This window comes from Lepisma saccharinum, chromosome 25, assembly GCF_977018435.1.
Source record: "Lepisma saccharinum chromosome 25, izLepSacc3.1, whole genome shotgun sequence".
NCBI classification, from domain to species: domain Eukaryota; kingdom Metazoa; phylum Arthropoda; class Insecta; order Zygentoma; family Lepismatidae; genus Lepisma; species Lepisma saccharinum.
In genome coordinates, this window is record NC_139253.1 from 40,745,260 (window position 1) to 40,768,204 (window position 22,945).

At 36.9% G+C, this 22,945-nt stretch overlaps 1 protein-coding gene and 2 non-coding genes across 3 annotated transcripts in view; all 3 read left to right on the forward strand.

The window, feature by feature from the left end:
- LOC145978574 (uncharacterized) overlaps positions 1–22,945 on the forward strand; it is a 66,293-nt gene that overhangs the window by 13,899 nt on the left and 29,449 nt on the right. Inside the window, exon 2 of the mRNA XM_083111277.1 lies at positions 22,293–22,799. Within this exon, the coding sequence (XP_082967403.1) occupies positions 22,293–22,799 (507 nt within the window). The remainder of the gene's footprint in view (positions 1–22,292; positions 22,800–22,945) is intronic.
- On the forward strand, positions 6,039–6,179 carry LOC145979054 (U4 spliceosomal RNA). Its single transcript, XR_014440770.1, has one exon. It is a non-coding gene; the product is annotated as a U4 spliceosomal RNA (small nuclear RNA).
- Positions 9,573–9,713, forward strand: LOC145979055 (U4 spliceosomal RNA). Its single transcript, XR_014440771.1, has one exon. It is a non-coding gene; the product is annotated as a U4 spliceosomal RNA (small nuclear RNA).

Genomic DNA, 22,945 nt, shown 5'->3' on the forward strand with positions numbered 1-22,945 from the left:
AATTAAAAATAACATACTTTATATATTTAAAGATTCACACGTTGCATTTCTGATTTTTAAAAAAGTTTAGCATATTTAAGAATATTTCAGTTATTTTCAAATATTTCAAAATATTTTTAAAAACGTTCTATTTCTACCACTTTGGAATAGAGAAAATAACCATTAGTTTTTAAGAGAATATAAGCCTACAAGTGAAAGAAGAAAGAAAAAGCTTAATTGTACAGAGTCAAATGGTGAATTTCCATGCAGTGGCCCCTCAAAGGAAGTATTTAGGGGTTACTTCATAGTTAATTATAAAATTATTATTAACTTTATTAACGTAATATTTATTAAAGGATGGATTGCATAAATGAAACATCATAAAAATAAATTAAATATGATCTAACGTTGTCAAAAGTTATTAATTATTATATAATATCGGAGTGATTTACATAGCATTTCACGTCCTTTCTAATCAACCTTTGATGTTAGTTCTATGCTGAGGTTGAGTAATGCCAGAAGTATTTGACAGAAGAACCAATCTTCTTCAGACAAGCTTTATTCTTCATCAATCGTTTATAAATTTCCCCGAAAACCTTACACCACATATTAGACACACAACTCTAAATTTTTCTTTTCAGTTTGGTTCAAGACGCAGGAAATTTAAATTCTTGTTACAATTCCGTAAAGAAACTCATGCTTATATTGCTCTACAAATAACGGCACACACAGAATAATAGAGTAGCTTTTTTTTTTAGCAAATTTAGACTTGGTTTTCAAGATAACTCCTAGACTTTAAAGAACGGGACAAATAGTAGCTTGTCATAAATATGGACGGGACCACCGGGACACGAATCTGAAACGGGACTGTCCCGGTGAAAATGGGACGTATGGTTACCCTATTACTTCATCACTTGGAAACCTTCATAGGAAACAACCTTCATACCTTGTAGGATAGGGAACAACTCGCTACGTGCCTGTTCCTCTCCGGTTTCTTCCTGTGTTTTTAATTTCTATCCCCCCTCTCTCTCTCTCTCACACATATATATATATATATATATATATATATATATATATATATATATATATATATATATATATATATATATATATAATCAGTTGGTAACGAGTTTGACTCGGAGTGAGCTGTCTTTGGGGTTCACACATTCTCTGTTCAATGAGTACAACAACCCTGGGGTGTAAAGGCGTCCGGAGCGTAGTGCTGATCACATCACAGTGTGGCCGAGATAGAGAATATACACTGTAAAAACACTGGTGTTAGGGCAACACAGGTAGTCCCAGGAGGTTCACACCATGTTTTGTTCAACGTTCAACTACAATAGTGTTGAAACGGTTTGATTAAAAATCTGTGTTATTTTAACACCCCTGAGGTCAAACTGAGGACATCCTGGAACTAATGTCTGTGTCCCTTTAAAATACATTAGTCAGTGTATGTTCTATCATGGCACGGTACAATGGACAGGGAATACCGTTCCGTTTTTACCGCTGTTACTCTTTTTCCTTTCCCTTCTATCTCTATTTCATTCTTTCTTTCTAGTTTCCTTCTTCCTATTTCTCTATTTGCAGACGAACGAGGCTCTGGCGACTGGGTGTGTTGTCCTGTTTTTTGTCCTTGTGTGTGCTGAGTGCCCGTTTACAGCCTCAGCTTTTAATACAAATCAGAATATTTTAAGATTTTAATTATGCAACGTTAGAGTTGTTATTTGTAATGGTAAGGGGCTGGCCCCCGTATAATGTGACTGGTTCAAATTAGCCTAAGCACCCAAAATTTAAAATTCAAATCAAATCTCTCCTTTCTCTTTCATTATTTTTATATCTCTGTTTCTACATATATCGTCTTATTTCTTTCTATCAATGTGTATCTCCAATTCTTTATATTTATTTTCATCCCTCTGTGTGTGAGATTCTTTATTCTCAATAAAAATGAGTATAAATTGTTAACTATTTGGGTGGGTTTTGATTGTTCTATTGAATTTACAGCTTTTGTCTAATCGTAACGATTCGTGTAAACTATTTTTTCACATTTTCGGAAATAAGAGACAGCGTAGTAAATATTTACTGATAAACTTAGTACTGTGTATGATGTTTCGTTGGTTTAATCTTGGCCTGATACCCGCCAGTCTATAGAACACGTCTAGAGCTGCAGGGATTCATGTCGAGCCACACCTTCCACGACAATCCTGAAATATTTCAAAGAGTTTCTAGGAGTAGATGAGCTATTTCACTATTAGGCAACATGGTTTAAATGTGAATAGTACTGACTGAGGAAAGACGACTTTATGCACACTTCAAGACAAAGTTTGACCCTTCCGACATGAAGAAGTGTACGGTAGTCTTCTTCTCAACGTTAAACATGTAGCTGTAAATGTCATGACTACATCAGCATACCTAGGTACATAGACGCCAACTGCATGGGGCTTGGGGGGGGCTCTAGCCCCCCTCAATGTTAACGATGTGATGGCAGAGCCCCCAAATAATTTTGCTTAAGAGGATCTAATGTATTATTTTGCTTCTCTTGTAAAGTTTACTCTGAATTGTGCCACATGAACTTAACTTTAAATACGCATTTGAAATGTTCTAGAGTTTAGACCATCAACTTGCGGGGGGAGGGCTGAGACCGCTAAACCATCAACTTTGGAGGGGCTATGACCGGAGACAGCAAAACACATGACTTATTACTATATACTAAGTATATAATTATGAGTATTGTTAACATTTTTACTAAAAAGAGTTTCAAAATAACGAGTTGATATGACAATTATACCAGTATGTTGTTTAGTGAATTCTGAACAATTTGAGGTCGTAAACACGACTTTCAGGCAATATTGATATGTACGATACCCGAGACTTCCGGATCAAAGCGAGTTGAGTCGACCACCCAACACGCTCGGCTACTGAGGCCGGCATAAAACTGTTAGGTTGGCATCTTAATGTAAATACATACTTTTCGATAAAAATGTTAATTGTTATCAAAAAAACAAATGACCAGACACAAAATACATAAAAAGACTTTGAAACATTTTCTAAACGTTTTTCATGCTACCTTTCCTTTGCATGAGGAATATAATAGCTGCTTCAAAACTGCTATACGAAGACGTAATTTTTATTGTTAAAAAACAGAGGGAATGAGTCATTCATTCATTCACTTATTTCAGTGATCAGAGCCCCCCCCCCAATAACTTTGACAAGTCGGCGCTGCTGTTTAGGTACGCCGTGAACACAGGTTGTCGTTGGTTCTACACGTCTCTTTAAAAGGAAAGAATATTCATGAGCTTTGGATTCATTTTGGTAGCAGGAAACGCCGACCAACATATGAGATCCGCACCAATCTACCAGCCTCTCATTCAATCATACGGTTTCTGCATTCAGTGGTAAAGTAAAAATGGAGCTTGGAAAGTATGGATGGCCTTACCTTGTATCAACAGTGCTCTTGGACAGTTGTTTACAGAAGTGTCCAGAAGATGAGTGCCTTATGCTTGGATTTCAGAGATTTGTTTTTCTTCTGTACGATAAAACATCACACCTTAACAGCGTAAACGACTGTAGACGTATTCCGCTCATCAACATGAATCGAGCCATTGCAAACGTACCGCCCACTGGATACACACTATATCAGCATATGTTAGTAGGCACGAACTGAAGTGAATGCATTGTGTGTTGTATAAAGACTTCACCACCCTCCCTCCCCCCCCCCCAAGTAGGCACCTGGAGTTGTGTAAAATCTGGTGGTCAATTATTCCAGATGTCTCTTTGACTGGAAACCGCATATTTCCAATAACTTTTCATTTTTCACTATATGCTCTAATAACGGAGTTGGCCTTTAATATCAGACTTTTTAGTAACCCTGTATTGTCAAAAGACTACTCTTCTTCTTTTGTAGACTTGGTTTGGCACTAATTGTAGTGCCATCGTTGAATTCTGGAACCTCGAAAACACACGGAATGATTCCAAACTTCCAAACTTAATCATATAAGTGAAAGCTTATTTTTAGATTTTAGCGGCCATATTGACCACTATATTTAATGTCACATGATAAAGTGTTTTTTTCTAATTTCTTACTTTCATAATATAGTTTTTAACTGCAACTAGTATGAAAATAAGATGCCGTGATTGATAAATAACTGTAATGAAGTAACAGGGTTCAGGAATGGAAATATTCGTCATGGCCGCCATTTTGATGACGTCATTATAGACGAACGAGTGCTTAAAAACTTAGGATTTGGGGAGTTTTACATTCAGGAATGAATGTACTATGCCCTCCCCAAAGGGCATGTTCTCCGCCAGAAGTTAAATACACGAGTTAAAGTTACAGTGGTGTAAGCCACTTTCTTAGAAAACAAAATAAGTCTGACTCACAGCACTTTGCTGATCAACACAGCAGCCACTTCCTTTATCACTAGACCTTAAGCTGTCATCTGTTGACAGTTGAATGAATCTCTGATTGACTTCACGTTTTCTGTTAGCAAATTGACTTATATAGATCTGGTTTCTGTGTCTAAATCATATTTTCTTTTCAAACTGACTTACACCACTGTAACTTAACCCGTCCAAATATTCTACCACTTTTCTTTACTTTTCAATCGCACTTTAAGGGGCGTATATCAGCTTGCAAACAACCACTACATTAAATTAAATACCTCCCTTGTAGTTAATGGCAGGAAAAAGAACGCGGTACAGTTGTAAAGTCCTTAAAACGCTCTACATTTATAATGTCAAAATGTTCAATAGTACTTCATAATTATTAAGTAATTTACGAGAAACCGTTAAAACAGGCAATGGAAAATCTAATTTTCTCCGGTTTCTGTTAATATATTTCAGACAATATGTCGAGTACATACAATATACATGATTTAATAAATTTCCCAATTACGTTTCTTTCATTTGGTGCAAAACCGAAGGTTCTATCGTTATCCTGTGAGACATTATAGTCGTTTAAAGATTGCACTACAAATTCTGACGGCGGCCATATTGAAGACCCCATATCTCCGAAACCCGTAACGGGAATTTTTGGGACTTTTTGTGAGAAATACATCTTAAGTAGTACTACATATTCCAGTTAGTTTCGTTTCATTTTTTTGGATGTCCAGGTTTGCCTTCAAAAATGCCTAATTTGACTATACTACTAGGCTAGATTCCGAACTGAGTATGCTTGTACTACATTTTACCAATATCTCCGAATCCTGATTCGTCACATTCCAGCTGCCAGTTCAAAAGAGGGGCCATTTTAGCACTTGTATACCTTGTTCTGATAAGGCTAATACCCCACAGAGACGGCCGTCCGCAGGATTTTTTCCAGGGAGGACAAGAAAGGTAATTTTTTTTTTCCAGTTGGGCAAAGTAGGCATATTTTTTTCCCATAATAGTGATGCTCCCTCAAAAAATACTATTTCAGTCTTAAATTATCATGTTCCTTCAACGTATTTATAATAATTAACATAAATTACTGTGGCTAAAATAAAATTATGTGTGAAATATATAATTTTCAGGTACTCTCCCCTCCCTTCCGTCCATGAGTAGAGTGCAATTAATAACAGTAGATCTTGTCTACTGGAAGAAACAGTAGAAATTATCAGCAATGGGAACAGCTTTATTTGTAAAAGAAATGCACTCTTTTCCGTATTTGAAAACACATCGCAACAATGGGAGCCTTTTGGAAAGTGCCCAATATTTCTCTTCTCAGAACGTTTTCCAGAATCCACGGGTGGACCCTGCGTCGTTCCCTAATTCACAGGTGTCCATCAAACTTTGACCAGCTCAAACATGACGTCATCATTTTGCACCCGCCTGTAGAGCTGGGTTCAGAATGGCGTCGTCTGGCTTGAAACTTGTCTGCAAATATTTTGGGTTCCACGCTCCCCAAACTACAGCCTTCAAACCTGTCTATCAATTAAATGTAGAAATATATTTTGTGTTAAACTGTATAACACTTACTTGAAAATTTGGTCACACAATATCTAAAATTTGTAATGAGCTGCAACTCTCGCAACCGGTTACATAAGATATGTCGTATATTAACGGCCGTATAGGGTGTGAACTTTAGCTTTGCGCAGTGGCGATATCGTAACCAATGAGGTCTTACCGAGGTGCGATTATTGCTATTTGAAAACTTTAACCAATACCCCGTCAAGACGACGTGAAATATCGTCGGCTATGGCAATTTTTGGACGTTCCTACGGGAACCACTATTCAATTTAAAGATATTCGTTTGAAAAATAAATGCATTTTCCGTATTTGAAAACATACATCGTAACAATGGGCGCCTTTTGGAACGTGCCCAATATTTCTTTTCTCAGGACGTTTTCCAGAATTCAAGGGTGGGCCCTGCGTCGTTCCCTAATTCACAGGTGTCCGGTAAAGATGGCGAAAGTAAAAATGCCGACAAGAAGAAAGGAAAAGCAAATGATAAATAATTGATATAAATAATTCACATGTAAATTGTAAAGAGTATTCATGAGGTTCTTAAGAATGCAATAGCTGATACGTGTGAAATTAGTTTATGATAATTTATACACTATATTACCGAATAAGGTTACCAAACCTAATAAAATGTTCGTGGTACAGTTCGAAATCAATCTTACATGATTGCATGAACGTAACAAAGTATCAGAATACGATTACTACAGACTTATTCTTCTTCCTTTTTAGAATGCGAACGACTGCATCTACCCACAAAGGCAAAAGTCATAGGCATGTATTCTGAAACTTTCACTTGGTTTACAGCAACAATTCTTATTTATTGTACATATCCAGTGGTTGCGTTTGGGTTCCAAAACTAGGGAAATATAAATAATTGTTATAAGCAAATCATATGTAATTCGGAAGGAAGAAAAACATTGATGCAGTATTTAACAAAGATAGTATATATTCGCCATAGGTTTCGTCACTTTACAATTCTGTATTTAACTAACAATATCTATCACCATTGATTTCGTCACTTTACATGCATTGCAACTTTAGGTTATGTGAAACTCCTCGTAAGAAATCCTCCAATGTTCTTTTGTTAGCACTGTAATCAATGCACAAATTTCGCAGTCTGTGTTGCATGTCGGTATATATTCTCCTTGTTTTCTTCTTTGGCAGTTGTCCTCTCTCACCCTGCAAAATAACCGCTTTCACTGCTGCATTTTCTTGTTGGATGCACCTGATTAACTTCCACACTGTAGGATGCTTCTAGCCCACCAAATGCGAAAACTTCTTGTTCCATCCCTCGCAGATGTTATTTGTACGAGGGTTGTTTGTTAGCGTTGCCTCGTGAGTGTTCCAAGTATGCGGAGGGAAGCGTGGAGGGACGCTTCTGAGCCTCAACGAGTTGTCAACATGTGTTCCAACTCTTCTGAAACTTCCCGATACATAAGTCGCGTCAAAGTAGTCTACCAGTTCTTCGGCCTCAGTGGGAGCAATTTCTTTAAGGTACTTCAAGCCAGAGATCACATCTGGACATGGGAAAAAAGCCAGAGAATCAATTTGACAGCAAAATAAAGAAAACTGCTTGTTCTCTTTATATATGGTCGATAGCCCAAGTTCTTGTATTTTTCACCAAGTACTCTTTCGCAAATGAAAGAAACACCTATTTATGGCAACACTATGTCCAAACTTGTTGTGCACTGCATTGTGAACTGCAATTTCGAAATCACAGACAACGCTCACTGGGGAGAGATGGCAACCGAAGTTCTGACACTTGCTCAGTAAAGCCTGCAAAGAGAAAATAGTAGTCCTGTATTTCCCTTTCAATATTGTATTTGCTATTAAATTAATAAAATCAAGAAAAAACATTTTCAAAACAAAATTAAAAATAAATGTTAAACTGTGAAAAATATGCATAAATTCAATGGAATTGGGATTTTGAAAAGTTGCAATTTTTCGCGTCTAGGAGAAAAATTTAAGCATAATTCACGCATAATTCCCGAAGCCAATATGGGTTGGCAAAATTCGCGATTTTTTTTAAAAAGAAACGTAACAGAGATTTTATGTTTTAATCAAGAACATATTTTAAACAAAATGAGCAAATTAATAAACTTTTTGAACATAATGTCAAGAAGACATATTTTCGATAGAAAAATGATTAATTAGGAATCTGTTAATCATCTAAGAAAGGACTGTGTTCCTAGTCATAAAGTAAACTCTTGACTAACTTCTGAAAATACCTATTTATGTTGACCTGACTACATTAGAATGGATTGAATGTTTATAGGAGCCGCAAGTTCTACCAGATGAAAGAATGAAGAATTTAAACGGCATAATAATAATTTTGGGAACATCAAATACAATTTATCTATTCAAAGACAGTGTTAAGACATCAAAATTATATTATATTTAATTACAAATGATGCAACGCTAGACATAATTTCTCAATTTTCACATAAAATCAGAATATATTGCATTTCCCATTTCTATTCTTGCCATCTCTACCGTTGCCATTTTTTCCATTGCCATTTTCTCCGCTTGCCATTTTCACTTTGCCATTTTTTCCGTTGCCATTTTTATCTAAATTCATCAAAACTCGTCCTATCCACATTAGACTATTGCGCTCCTGTGTACAGTAATATATCCCAGGGCCTAAACTATAAACTTCAAAGAATTCAGAATTGTTGTATACGTTTCATATTTAACCTAAACAGAAAGGAACATGTATCCCCCTACTTAAAGAAACTTTCTTGGCTAAACATTAACAATAGAAGAAAATACTTAACACTCACCTTGATGCACAAAATTCTTAAGAGTGGCTCCCCAAAATACTTATCCGATAAGATCTTTTCTCGTAGAACATCAGTCGAACATAATATCCGCAAGAAGCACCATCTAAAAATCCCCAAACATAAAACCGCCACATATAACAAGTCCTTCATTGTTACAGGGATCAGGGAATGAAACAAACTGCCTGCACCATTGACTAACATTATTTGCCATCAAAGTTTTAAGAAAAATCTGAAGAACTTACTATTGTCCCAACAATTTCATTAACCTTCATATGTTAACAATTGCACCTGCACTTATACATCATATAATGCATACCTAACCTAACCCGCCCCCCGCACACACATTGAACTACAGAAGACTTATTACTTATCTTTCCTCCACAGTATATATACTAATCTATTCAATGTATTATTTTATCATTGTATAATCTTTATATTATCTTTATTGTATTATCATGATCATTATGTGTTTTTTTCTTTTTGTTTTTATTCATTTATTGTATCTTTGACAAGGGTTGGTTGTAAGAACAGTCCATGAGGCCGAAACACGCCTGCTTAAATAAGACCATTCTATTCTATTCTATACCAGCTTAAACCATGACGTCATCATTTTGCACCCGCCTGTAGAGCTGGGTTCAGAATGGCGTCGTCTGGCATGAAACTTGTCTTCAAATTTTGTGGGTTCCACGCTCCCCAAAACTACAGCCTTCAAACTTATCTAACAATTAAATGTAGAAATATATTTTGTGTTAAACTGTATAACACTTACTTGAAAATTTGCTCACACAATATCTAAAATTTGTTATGAGCTGTAACTCTCGCAACCGGTTACATAAGATATGTCGTATATTAATGGCCGTATAGGGTGTGAACTTTAGCTTTGCGCAGTGGCGATATCGTAACCAATGAGGTCTTACCGAGGTGCGATTATTGCTATTTGAAAACTTTAACCAATACCCCGTCAAGACGACGTGAAATATCGTCGGCTATGGCAATTTTTGGACGTTCCTGCGGGAACCACTATTCAATTTAAAGATGTTCCTATTAATTATATTGTCACACGAATTGTTTTTAAGTGACATTTTTGATGTTGCCTTCAGTTTAATTCAAGGATCTCCCTTTGGCATAGAGTGGTAACGTCGCCTCCTTAGAATCAAGTACTATTAGCCTATCTGTGCATAAAGTATACTCAGAACAAAATTTCAATTTGATCTACACTGACTAAATCACTTTTGAGCTATTTTCACCAGGTTTTAAAATGCGCGTGTGCGGTATATAACCCTGGCCTGTTTAGGTGGACGCACGTGGATTTTACTTGTTGGAAGTATGGCGCGTGCATTCATTTTAACGCAAGCTACCAAACCTAGTCTTTACAATACAGTTAAGTACATTAACATGAACGTCCGCAGGATTTTTTCCAAGGAGGGGCAAGGAAGGTATTTTTCCCGGGGGGGCAAACAAGGCACATTTTCCCCAAAAAGAGTGTTGGTCCCTAAAGGAAAACATTCCTTAAATTTGAATTCTAGTGTTCATGCAAATAAATAACACATATTATTGTGGCTAAAATGAAATTATATGTGCGAAATAAATAACTTTTGGTTGACTTTCATTTTCCAGGGGTGGCCTCGGCCCCCCTTCTTGCCCCCCTTCCGGACGCCCATGCCCACATAGATGTTGCAGCACATACAAGTGATGCCATATTCGGTATAATATGTTGGAGAGGGGGAGGGGGGAGAGAATGTAGTAGGTATGTGAAGAATTGGGAAATCATATAAATTATATACATAGCCCTCCCCCTTCTCTTCATCCTGCCTTCCAATCCCACCATATGTATCTTTATATGCATGTCTACTATATGAGCGTGTGTGTGCCTATTTTTTTCATATGACTATATTTTCTCTCGGTGGCAATAATATACGGACACTAACAGAGTCCTTACACTTAAATATGTATGTGGAAGTGTGTATGTGTGCGTGTCTGTGTGTTTTTCTTCGAGTATAAATAACATGGAAGAACTAAGTGCACAATGCTTTCATTATGTCTCTGCTTACAACTTGCGGTACTACTTTACTATACCGGAGACACCTATCAATGATTTATTTCACAATTTTTTACATTGCTAATGTACTATTCTGCATTGCGGAACATTTCTTTAGATGAAATAATGAATTTCTAAGGAAAATAATGTCTATTTCTTACATTAACGAGTACTTACTGTTGTTCCTTATTTCCCACAAACCATCCACGGGTAGCCCCAAAAACCATTGACGTTAGCCAAAAAATTAACGATAGCCCCACGAACCATCACGGGGACGAAGTATGCCTACTAGGTTACGTTAGGCCTGTTAGGTTAAGTTCCATTAGCACTCCTTTCGTTCAATTTGGCATATACGGACAATACGAGAGCGTATTGTGCTCTCGTGCAGACAGCAAATGGCGGCAGCAGCAATAGCGCGTCGGAAATAGATTTTCGTAGAAAACCACATGCATTCGCATTAAAATGGATCAAAACTACATTCCCGAACATCAACAACGCTACAGAAAATGATTTGCGTAAGTACTTTCTCCTGTAAATTTGAAGATATCCGTCTCCGGTATAGTAAAGTGTTACCCAACTTGCCTGCGCACAAAATTCAGAATTATCACTTCCGAATGACCACAGTCCCCATCCACTGGCGTATGCAGGATTTTATTTTTCGGGGAGCTGGAACTGCTTTCTAGGGGGCGGCATACACAATAAAATATTTCGTAGAATTGAAACTTTCCACTCTCAAAACTGACAATCAGGGGTCATGTTAAGGCGTTTCGCATTTACAACTCTGTTTCTTCCCGAGTTCTTCAATACTTTTATTTTTAAAATGTTGATTGATCAGATTTCAGGAGGTTCTATGGCCTCATCAGCACCCTTCTCCTCTCCGTACGCCAGTGTCCTCATATTCTTCGAAAATTATTCACTGATGTTTAGAAAGTTTGCTATTGCCCAATAGTATAAATATTATATTTTTAAAAAGAAAAATCTCTCCCTTCGCTAAGTTGACAGAATGTAGTCAAGCTCATCACGATGTGTTATGTAACACTTCCAGGTAAGAAATAACCTGAAGATAGAAAGTTCCAATCAGAAATTTCTGAAGATAATTTTTTGTAGAGATGTCATTTTTCGTAGAAAATAACTGTTTTCAGACAAATCACTTAATCCAACCTACTTCCATAAGCCAATGGGAAAGTTTTGTCTCGCCATGTGGTAACGTGACGATAATGAAGAACTCACGCAGTGCCAAGTTGCAGACATGCTTAAGTATATGAACGGCGGATTGGCCGGCTTTGTTAACGTTTTACCGGAGGCTATGGACAATTTGTCAGTTTGAAATTGGATTAGGCCTCGCTAAGAAACAGTTATGCAATTACGTGCATTTTGGGATGTTTAACCCACATCTAGTACACGGGCACTATTATTAAATGCACGATATGATGGATATTTCTGGAAACGAATTTGGAGTATGCAACTTTTCATGTTAAACATGCTCTTACATGTGTTTACATTATAGAAGGCGATTGTCGTGAGTACAAGTCCGCACGAATATCCGTGGCGTTAATTAACGCAAGCACAACCCCATAACTGACAATTAACATCAATACTAGCCGATAATTTATTTTCTTAAAAAAAACTCTATCCGGAATTTCCATTTGCTTCTTTTATGTTCTCTGTATTTTAGACGTAAAAAGTAATGTAATAGATTTCGAAGGAAGCTAAATATACGCGTAGCAACTTTATCCTGTAAGTTATAAAGAATTCCTGGAATTATTACATTACCTGTTTATATTTTCTGATTACGGAACGCTGAACTTATCATGCTAAGTTCAGTCTTAAATTTCAGATTCAGTGTAACGATTCATTTCTTTAGTTTTGTGTCTCCACAATCCATTTTAGCTACAATCATCTTTATAGACGCCACGCCACTGACCTGCAGTTTCATTCAACATGGTTATGGGTGTCGTCAGAACTTTTTAGGGGGTATCAGGCCCCTCATAAAAGTGGTGTCGTGTCGTTTGCGCCGAGTCATTTGCGCCAAGGCTTCTTATCGGTTTGTTTCCGCCGTGACATATGTCAAGACCATCCTTGGCTGGTTTTCCCACAATCCTGAGTGTCATCACCGCCGTGACGTGTGTTTATAGGCACATAGTGCATAGTGCAAAAAGTGGACTTAAAACATAAAACCAGACGTATGTTTATGACGTTGCACAGCTGTGTTTACACTGAAATCCTATCCACAGCTGTGTTTACCTATCCACAGAGTCAAATATGACTTTTCTTTACTTATTTAAAAAGGCGTTACACAGGATTACTTGTATCAATTTTATTCCACAACACAAAATACATACATCAGCATCAGCCTATTAACTATTAATCATTTAACGTTAAACGTAAAAAAAAACCATTGTAAATACAGTGTTATTTTTTGCAAACATTATATAAGTAATAGCTACGTATATATAAATACAATATTTCGATACACTTGCACAAGAACAGTACAAACGTTATTTGAATTCTTGTAGGTATGCAAATGCTCGAAGGCATCCTCGAAGATCGCCTAAGCTTCTGTACTTCGAAAGAACAAGCTCAACACATATGTTCATTTCGATGTATTGATATTTCCATATTCTCAGACATCTTGTCGTCTCTTACAAATCTCAGTTTTACAAAAATACTAATTTCCCAATGTAGATCCCTCATATATACTTTCATCTTACATTCATTTACCAATCACCTTCCTTTTCAATCGAAGATAAACACAGCTGCAGCTGTACAACGTCATAAACACAGGTGCGCGCGGCGGTATTGGCACTCCAGATTGTGGAAAAAGCCACCAAGGAAAGTCTTGACATATGTCGCGACGGAAATGAGCCGATAAGTACCCTGGGCACAAATGACTCGGCGCAAGCGACACGGACTCCATAAAACTGGATAATAAATTAGAAGGGTCATTCCATATCAAATCAGGCAAGAGTTGACCCTCGTAGTCACCAATTTTCATGATTTTTGGTACACAGCTTTACTTTGCTCCAAAATCGGTACCTGTGAAAGAATTTTGCTGAAATATGATTATTACGAATTATATGAGGGTTGTTCAAAATGTCATTTTTTAGCAACTTGATCTTATCAATTAAGTATCTCGGAAACGAATAAAGATACAGAAGCGTTCTTGAGCTCATTGTAAAGAGGAAAGACGGTTACATATTATGAGATGATCAAATATTCAAACTTAGTAAAATTTGAACATTCTGTTCAAATGTTCAAATTTCAAGTTTGAACAGCTCAAAACACACACCAAAATCGATTTTTCTCATTTTTTGATATTTTTAACTACCATCCTTTCTCTTCATACTGAGAAAGTTTTATAGAGGTGTTTTTTGATATAAGGGAGAAAAATGAGATTGAAATTTCTCCTGCATCAGCAATGAATTGAGCTGCAGGGTTCCTATGCTGAGACATTTCATTTGTGTCGCACTAAGGGATATATATATACTTACTGTTCAGGGACAGATGATATTCCACTTTATAATTGGCTTAATTTTGTGCTGTTATTGCTAATTTATACGTTACTGTTTCCATATTTTTAGCCGCGTTCGTGGGGACGAGATGTGAGCGTGTTGTGAAAACTTCTGTGTTAGCCAAAAAAATGAAGGGGGAAAACGACGAATGTCGTGTATGTTTGAGAAAAGAATCATTACTTATAACATTTTATGAGAATAACTGTGAGTTAGAAGCAATGGCGACGATTAGGGGGACTTGGGGCAATTATTTTCAACTTTTTGCCACTTTTTTGCCTGGCACTATGACCTCTTAATGCTAAGACTTGTCTAATTAAAAGTTAACTGCCCTTTCCCCCATCTCCCAAGGTTCGTCACTAGTTAACAGTCTTAAAAATATTCTCGAATCAAAAGATAGTATTATATATACACCGGGTGTTCCAGAAGTCTTTCCCTGATTACAAACTTTATTCATATCCGCTATATGTAAGGTAGAGATGTGAAAGTGGTGCCAAAATGTTGGAAAACTAACCAAGTTTTTTTTGTTCCAGGTTTCAGTAATGTGGCTGTAGTGTAGCAGTGTCAGTGCTCAGAAAAACCGGAAATGTTCACAAATCAGGAAAAAGCTCAGTGTGCCCCTGGTATCATTAGGCAACAAAGCCTGTACAATTTGCACTTTGTATGCACGAAAAAATAAACGTTTGTGTAAGATATCGTGAAGATAACTTTTTGGCTGATGTTTTACGTTGTTTGAAATCGCTGAGGTTGATGGTTCGGCCACTTCTCGGTAAGTCAGCAACAGATTCTGTGGTCTTGAACTTGTCATACCACGACTTAATGCTCTCGACATAGGGCGGAATCTTCCCATAAGTTGTTTGAAAGTTCATCTGCACTGTTATTGGTGACCGGGTCTCATGACACATTGAGATTTTTCCTAATTTGTGAACATTTCCGGTTTCCTGGGCACTGACACTGCTACACTACAGCCACGTTACTGAAACCTGGAACAAAAAAAACTTGGTTAGTTTTCCAACATTTTGGCACCACTTTCACATCTCTACATTGCATATAGCGGATATGAATAAAGTTTGTAATCAGGGAAAGACTTTTGGGACACCGGGTATATTGTAATATTGGGTAATGTTTGTTAGAAGTTTTAATTTAAATTTTAGATGAACTGAATACTTAAAATACCATTTTCATATTTATAAAGTTCACGAATGACAATTATAGAAAATTTTATTGCTTGAGACCTTATTTCAAGATGTTGGAATGAGCTCTAATTTATATGACTCAAAATGTAAGGAGATAACCATCAACATGATTTTCAACACGCAGTTATTCTCACAAAATGCTTTAGAAAATGAGTTTTTCACAAAAGAATCGTTTACTTTTTAAAAAAATAGATGTATTGATTTAATGTGAAAGTTTATACTACTTGAAGGACTTCTGAGAAAACCAGACATTGATAGGTGTCACCGTTCCCGAGATACATCAAACCAAAAGTATCTAATACAGCGGACTCTTTTGAACATGGGAGGCATCAGCACGCACATAGCGATTGGCTCCACGACTGAAAATACCTTAAATGGCATAACAACTATATTACCAAGTCTCTTGCTTTTCTCAAAAAGTGTAACAATTCGTCAATCATTAGGGACATAGCCGCTGGACAGTGATCAAGATGGTGGGTACGAAGCCCTCTATTTTTTTTATTAAACTTATATCAGTTTAACGCCTATAAATTAGGCTATAATTTTTATCCCAAATAAATTTCTATCGCATAATTTATTCGAAAGTTAAAATGGAGAAACTTCTAAAAGTACAGCTATACTTGTCTTTTTTAAAACACGATTTCTTACATAACGTAAAACCCACTTACATTATTGAACAACGAAACATTACATTTTCTTCAGTCCATCTAATGAGGATCAAAAGTTTAATAGAAAATAACTGCTTAGATATAGGCCAGGAACTAAGAATCTGTGAATCCGATGCTTTAGGGGAGAAAGGGGTGAAGTTTTGAGATTTTATACTTCTAGTAGTAGTCTAAGGGCCTCGCCGATGGCGCAGTGGCATCGTCCTCGCTTTGTAATCAAGGGGTCCTGGGTTCGATTCCCAGTGGAGGCACATAGTGGTTCGGATCCCACTTTAAACTATAGGTTCAGTCCCGATTAGCCTTACTGTGCATAAAGTGGACATAAAACACCAAATCAATCAATCAATCAGTAATGGTCTAACAACTAACCAGAATCCATCTTTTACGAAATTATTTCCGACATTCGTCGTTTTCCCCCTTCATTTTTTTGGCTAACACAGAAGTTTTCACAACACGCTCACATCTCGTCCCCGCGAACGCGGCTAAAAATATGGAAACAGTAACGTATAAATTAGCAATAACAGCACAAAATGAAGCCAATTATCAAGTGGAATATCATCTGTACCTGAACAGTAAGTATATATATATCCCTTAGCGCGACACAAATGAAAAGTCTCATCATAGGGACGCTGCAGCTCAGTTCATTGCTGATGTAGGACAAATTTAAATCTCATTTTTCTCCCTTATATCAAAGAACACCTCGATAAAACTTTCTCAGTATGAAGAGGAAGGATGGTAGATAAAAATATCAAAAAATGAGAAAAATCAATTTGTGGGTGTTTTGAGCTGTTCAAACTTGAAATTTGAACATTTGAACAGAGTGTTCAAATTTTACTAAGATTGAACATTTGATCATCTCATAATATGTAACCGTCTTTCCTCTTTACAATGAGCTCTGTATCTTTATTCGTTCCCGAGATATACTTAATTGAAAAGAGCATGTTGCTAAAAAATGACAGTTTGAACAACCCTCACATAATTCGTAATAATCATATTTCGGCAAAATTCTTTCACAGGTATCGGTTTTGGAGCAAAGTAAAGCTGTGTACCAAATATCATCAAAATCGGTGACTATGAGGGCCAACACCTGCCTGATTTGGCATGGAATGAGAGAGAGAGAAAAGAAACTAACTCCTCTGACAGTTTACCTTGCGAAATCTCTCACATAAGAAACTCATTTTTGGAATTTTGAAAACTTTGGAACAATTTATTCTTTGGATTAAATTTTAGAATATGAGACACTTTCTTCCTGGTGTGCCTGCATTTTACACTTCCTTTTTTATCTAATGCGTTTTTACTTCAGTTAATATGTTTCAATACTAATTAAATAAACTTCATTTCCGTTTTTAACTATAAAAATAACAAGCTTTATGCTTTTTATGACTTGAAGCAAACAACGCCAATTTCTAGGAAGAAGGGTCGACAGGCCCATTCGAAACCCCTTCCAGACGCCGGTGAACATGATAAAGAGTGTCATCTCATTTACATACATCAAAATAATTGTTGTCTACATGCGCATGTTAGTACCGCACCCATAGACTCAATAGCGAAAGGGTTATTGTTACTGTATTAACTGCTGTTCACCATATGTCTCGTACTACTACTCCAATACAACGTATCTCAATACGACCAGGAAACTTGAGACGTGTAAAGAAATTTGCTTCTTAAAGGCTTCTTCTCCATGAGCTATTTGCACTTCAACAATCCTCTCTCACCCTATTGCAACACTAAAGAGCATGACACACTTTCTTTCTGGTGTGGCTGAACATTGGTCAAGGCATTTTGCATGTTTATGAACAGTTTTATTGCGATTCAACCGTTACCTACACAACATATGGTGTTATCGTGGAAAGAAGAGCAGAAAATGTGAAAGTGGAGTGTCTGTGGAACATTTCTCAGTTGTTCTTCATTACCTGCTTTAGCGTCAAGTTACACAACATGCTTCATGTTCATTACAAGATACTTCATTTAACGTATGGTTTATTTATCTTCCTTCTACCAGGATCTTTGCCAGAACTATTAACACCTCTGATCGTAGCACTGGTATCTAGTGTAATCGATTTCGTTCTTTGAAAACTCAACAAACATGTTTCATTATGTAATGCTCTTCAGATGCTTGTGTTTTCTTGTTACTGATAGTTTAGAGAGTGTCTGTTAATTGACAATTATCCCAAAGGTTAATGGATGATTGGCTTGTAGACAGAGCATTAGAGATCAGAATAAAAGTATGCCGTTTCCACGATGTATCTACATTTCAGTACAGCGAGTTAATCAATATGTTTAAACACAGAATTCACTGCGACGAGCAATTAAAATAAACTTAACAAATTGTTTTATGTTTTGGAAAACTGTGTTTGATAGAAACACTTGGGATGTTGTACACATGCCTTTTCCTCAGCTATTCCGGACTAATTTTGGGATGGCTCTTTCAACAATAGCCACTAGCATACGCAGTGTTGGGGGTGAAGGGGACTGATAGGGATACAGCCTTTTAGAAATTTTGAGAAAATCAACATTTTCAAATAAACGCAGTAAATACTCGCAGAAAACCTCTCTGAAAATAACCCCGGTATTATAACCCCAACTATAAATTTGGAAGTATGACATTTACACATAAAATCACGAAATATATCTCACATAAATATTTTTTCACTTTATTTTGTTGTCAATGTTATGTTTGAGATTTAATAAACTACATTTGAAGCAGTAAGCTACAAATAAAATAATACAGATATCAATCAGTTCTTGATCTTATCATCTCTGAAACTACTCCAGAGTTCCAGTGTTTTACAATGTAAAACGAGTTGTTTTTTATACATTGCCAATTTTGAGAGTGGCAAGTTCTAAATGTTCGAAATATCTTGTTGTGCATGCCATTCCCCTAAAAAGCAACTATATACTACCCACCTTTACAATTCCAGTCTCCCCCTTCTGAAAAATTTCTGAGTACACCAGTGACAATAGCCAACTGCAAATTTCATGCCTTGCTTCTTCTGTAACTACAATATTTCGTTCATACAACTTCCTCCTATGAACGAGAATGAAAGGATTTATACTTCTCTTTGAAAATAGGAAAGTAGAGAGAACATGACACAGTTAGGGGTGGATACCTATCAAGTGAAAATTCGCAAAAGTATAAACGTTTCCTAAAACTGGATAGGAAGTGAAGCTTACTGAGAATATGAACAGGCGCTAGCACTACATGCCATTTCCAATGCTAATTCAACAGTGAGAAACTTGCAATGTGTATGGTGACAGAACAATGCAGAACCAGGTAGCTTTTCTGCACATTTTTAATGTCCATTGTCCATTATGGTGTTCACACAATACGGCACCTAAGAACATTGCAATTTTCTGGTTCCCATGTCGCGCGAAAAGGCCACCCATTATTTCAACCACAATTATGTAACTCCTTTTAATAACAGACCGGTGGAGTGTACCTTCCCGTGAGAACTTAGTAACAATTGGTAATGTATAAGGAATTCCCGAACGGTAAGAGTATATAATTACACATGTACTTTCTTCTTATGGATTTATGTAAAGCTGTGTTCTGATATTTGAGGAGATGTAAGATACCTGCACGATAGATGATTTATAAATACGTATTATATACACGTATAATTTCCACAAATTTTATGTGGAAAACATGTTGAACAACAACATGAGGTGAAGGGTGAATTTTGAATAGGCTAAGTCATATTCCCTTGCAACAAAAGTTCTTCTAAGTTATTATTCTCAATGTCCATGTAAACATCTCACCTCACAACGCTACTAGTTATTGAGTTTATGCTTTCAGGGTAGACAATCGTGTGTAGGTCATCCTCTATTGGAATTAATTTTCTTCATTATTTTTTAAAATTCTCAAAACAATTAAAATGTCTAAACATTTTTACTTTAAACAATCAAATACAATGAAAGCACTCATACCATTTTTTTTAAATATAAGTTTGCAGTCAATGGATATATCAAGCAAAATCTGAGAATATAAGAACAAAACACTGGTTGATTTAACATGTAATGACCCGTTGAAAATTATTCCATATCTTCCAGAATTATTTAAAGAACTTTAGAATAGTGTACATTAGGTGATGAATATAGCTACACAGGAGTTATACATTTGATCCGAATAAATCTAGGGTGTTCGGGAAAAGGCACATAAGTCACAAACTGCGATTTACTGTTGCTATCATCTGTCACATTGTAGCAAATTAAAAAAAATATTATAAGTATAATTTATAAATATTTTTTTTATTTACTTAAAGTTTCAGATACAGTGTTAAAAGACCATTTTATATTGGACATGTGTAAAGACTAAACAGTGCACAAATAAATGTCTGCTGAAAAATTGCATTTTTTGACTTAATTACTTTTTCCCAGAAAACAGCCAAGAAATGAACCCTTACCTGGCATTTAACCCGAAAACACCTTGCTTATAAGTTTGCAGGAAGATTAGTTAAAATTAGCGTAACGGTCGAATGCCTCGCGTTTTTTAAGCTATCAAATCAAATATTCCACCATTGTTTAACTACGTATCCAATTTACACATAAAAACAGGAAAAAAACATCTCACACAACTATTTTTCACACTATTTGCGATATACAGATCAGATATCAATCGGTTCTTGATCTTATCATCACTGAAACTTTTCCAGAGATCCAATATTTCACAATGCAAAACGTGATGAAAAGCACACAGCCTGCATGCTCTTCTACGTTATGAAGTGGTAAGAATATGCAGATTACTTGAAACACGTTATAATGGCTCTGCAAATATGTAAACAACATCATGCGTTTACTGACTTCCATGTAAAAGCTTTGTTTATGATAATTTTGAGACTGTTGCGCGTTAAGACCTTGTCCCAGTTGTCAACGCTGTTGCGTAATGTGGATTGGTAGTGGGGAAGGGAAGCCTGAACATTCCTTTCCAGTTTTTTAAAGATTGTGAACTACATCCATGATTCACTTCGCCGAAGTGCGCTTGTCGTCATAGTGATGGAAAAATTTCACAACTATGTTGCTTTATAGTAACTAAAACTAAATGCATGTTTTTTTGGCCTTTGCCAAGATTCAGGTTTTCAGTTTGGTGCGTCTTTGTATGTCGTTTATATAGGTAACTCCAAAGTGCATCACGTGATGCAAGTGAGTAAAAAAAGTAAAGTGTTCCCCTGTGCTTAGCACCACGCCATGAAGGCGTATAGGGGGTGTGGGGGTAACGCCCTACACTTTCTTGATCCGGTCGTGAGTGGGGGTGATGTGATCAGCACCACGCCCCTGACCGCCTTTACCCCCCAGGTTTCCCCAGGTACCCATGTTATTCGACGCTGGGTGGGCGCCGGGGCCGCTTCCATCGTTAGAAAAGTTCCCGGATTTGAACCGGCCGGGGATCGAACCCGGGACCTTTAGCATGGTAGTCAGACGCGTTACCGACTGAGCCACCGCGGGTATTTGTTGAAATGTCGAACTGCACTCTAATGCATCAATTGATGCGTTTTTTGAGGCACCTTGCTGCATCTTTCTCAATGATGCATTTAATAATTTTGGGTAAGCAACAGATTTTATGCATTTTGTGTTTCAACTGATGCATTTACTTTTATGTGTGCACGTTACTATACAAACAACAATATCAATTATCATGTGTTAGCAGTGGCGGCTATTAGGAGGGGGGGCAAGGGGGCAGTTGGCCCCAAACTTTTTGCCACTTTTGCTCCAGCACTATGCTAAACCGTATCTACTAAGGGAAAGTAAACTGTTCTTGTCCCCCTAGTTGTTGCACCTTGCCCCCCCAAGTTTTGGAACCCAATCGCCGCCACTGTGTGTTAGATATTCTTTGTTAGAGACACATACTTTTTATTTTTTGAAAATTATTACTAATGTTAACATAAGCTGTGATGATTCTGTGCATCTCTTCCACGTTTTAGGCAACTAAGTATGCAATTAATTACAAATAGCATTTCCAATCTATGAAAAAAATTAAAATATCTGAATTCTGTATCCTAACACACGTCGTAAGGAAAATGGGATATATTTTCAGGACAATTGATATAAAAATAAGTAGCAGATTGGGATCTCTAAGTTCCTTCTCCTTGCTGCTGTCTTAGACTACACCCCATGTGTGTAAATACTTTGTTTTCCAATTAACTGTTTCTAGAACATTGAACTCAAAATTTGTTTCTGTTTTGTATTTTCAGCTCCTCTTCTTGACGACCATTCAGTGCATACATGGAGCATCAACGAAGAAGAGCCTTGGTTCAAGACACGGAAGGGCATATACAGTAGCACAAACTCCTCCCCCACGACAATTTCAGCAACCATTAACTCCCGTATATCATGCAACCCCTATTATGCCCTTTGAGTCCCTACGAATCCACCCTGTAAAACCAAACCCTGTGGTCGCAGCACCAAAGCCTGTACCAAACCCCCATTTTGAGGCACTAGCCAGACCTATAGTAAACGACATAAACTCATTGTACACACTTCAACATCCACTGAAGACAGCTTATAGTAATGGCATCAACCCATTTTTCTCGCTACCGTTCCATCATCAACCCATACAAGAAATCGTGACACCAAAACCAGTACATATAGTGCCAGAACATCACATAGAACCATTACCCATACCAGATTATCACCCGACTCCTTTACACGATCTAGATACGTCACTTCAGGCACCATACGATCCAGACGATGATAATGACGTAAGTACGGAGTTCTCGAATACATTCCACCCCTTAAAATTTCTTCGGTTCATCGACTTCGTTGTTTCAAGGTTGTCTTTTTACTGAAATGGAATCTTTTGGCTTGGCATCTTCACTACTAGACTGTTCTAGTATGTTCTTCTTAG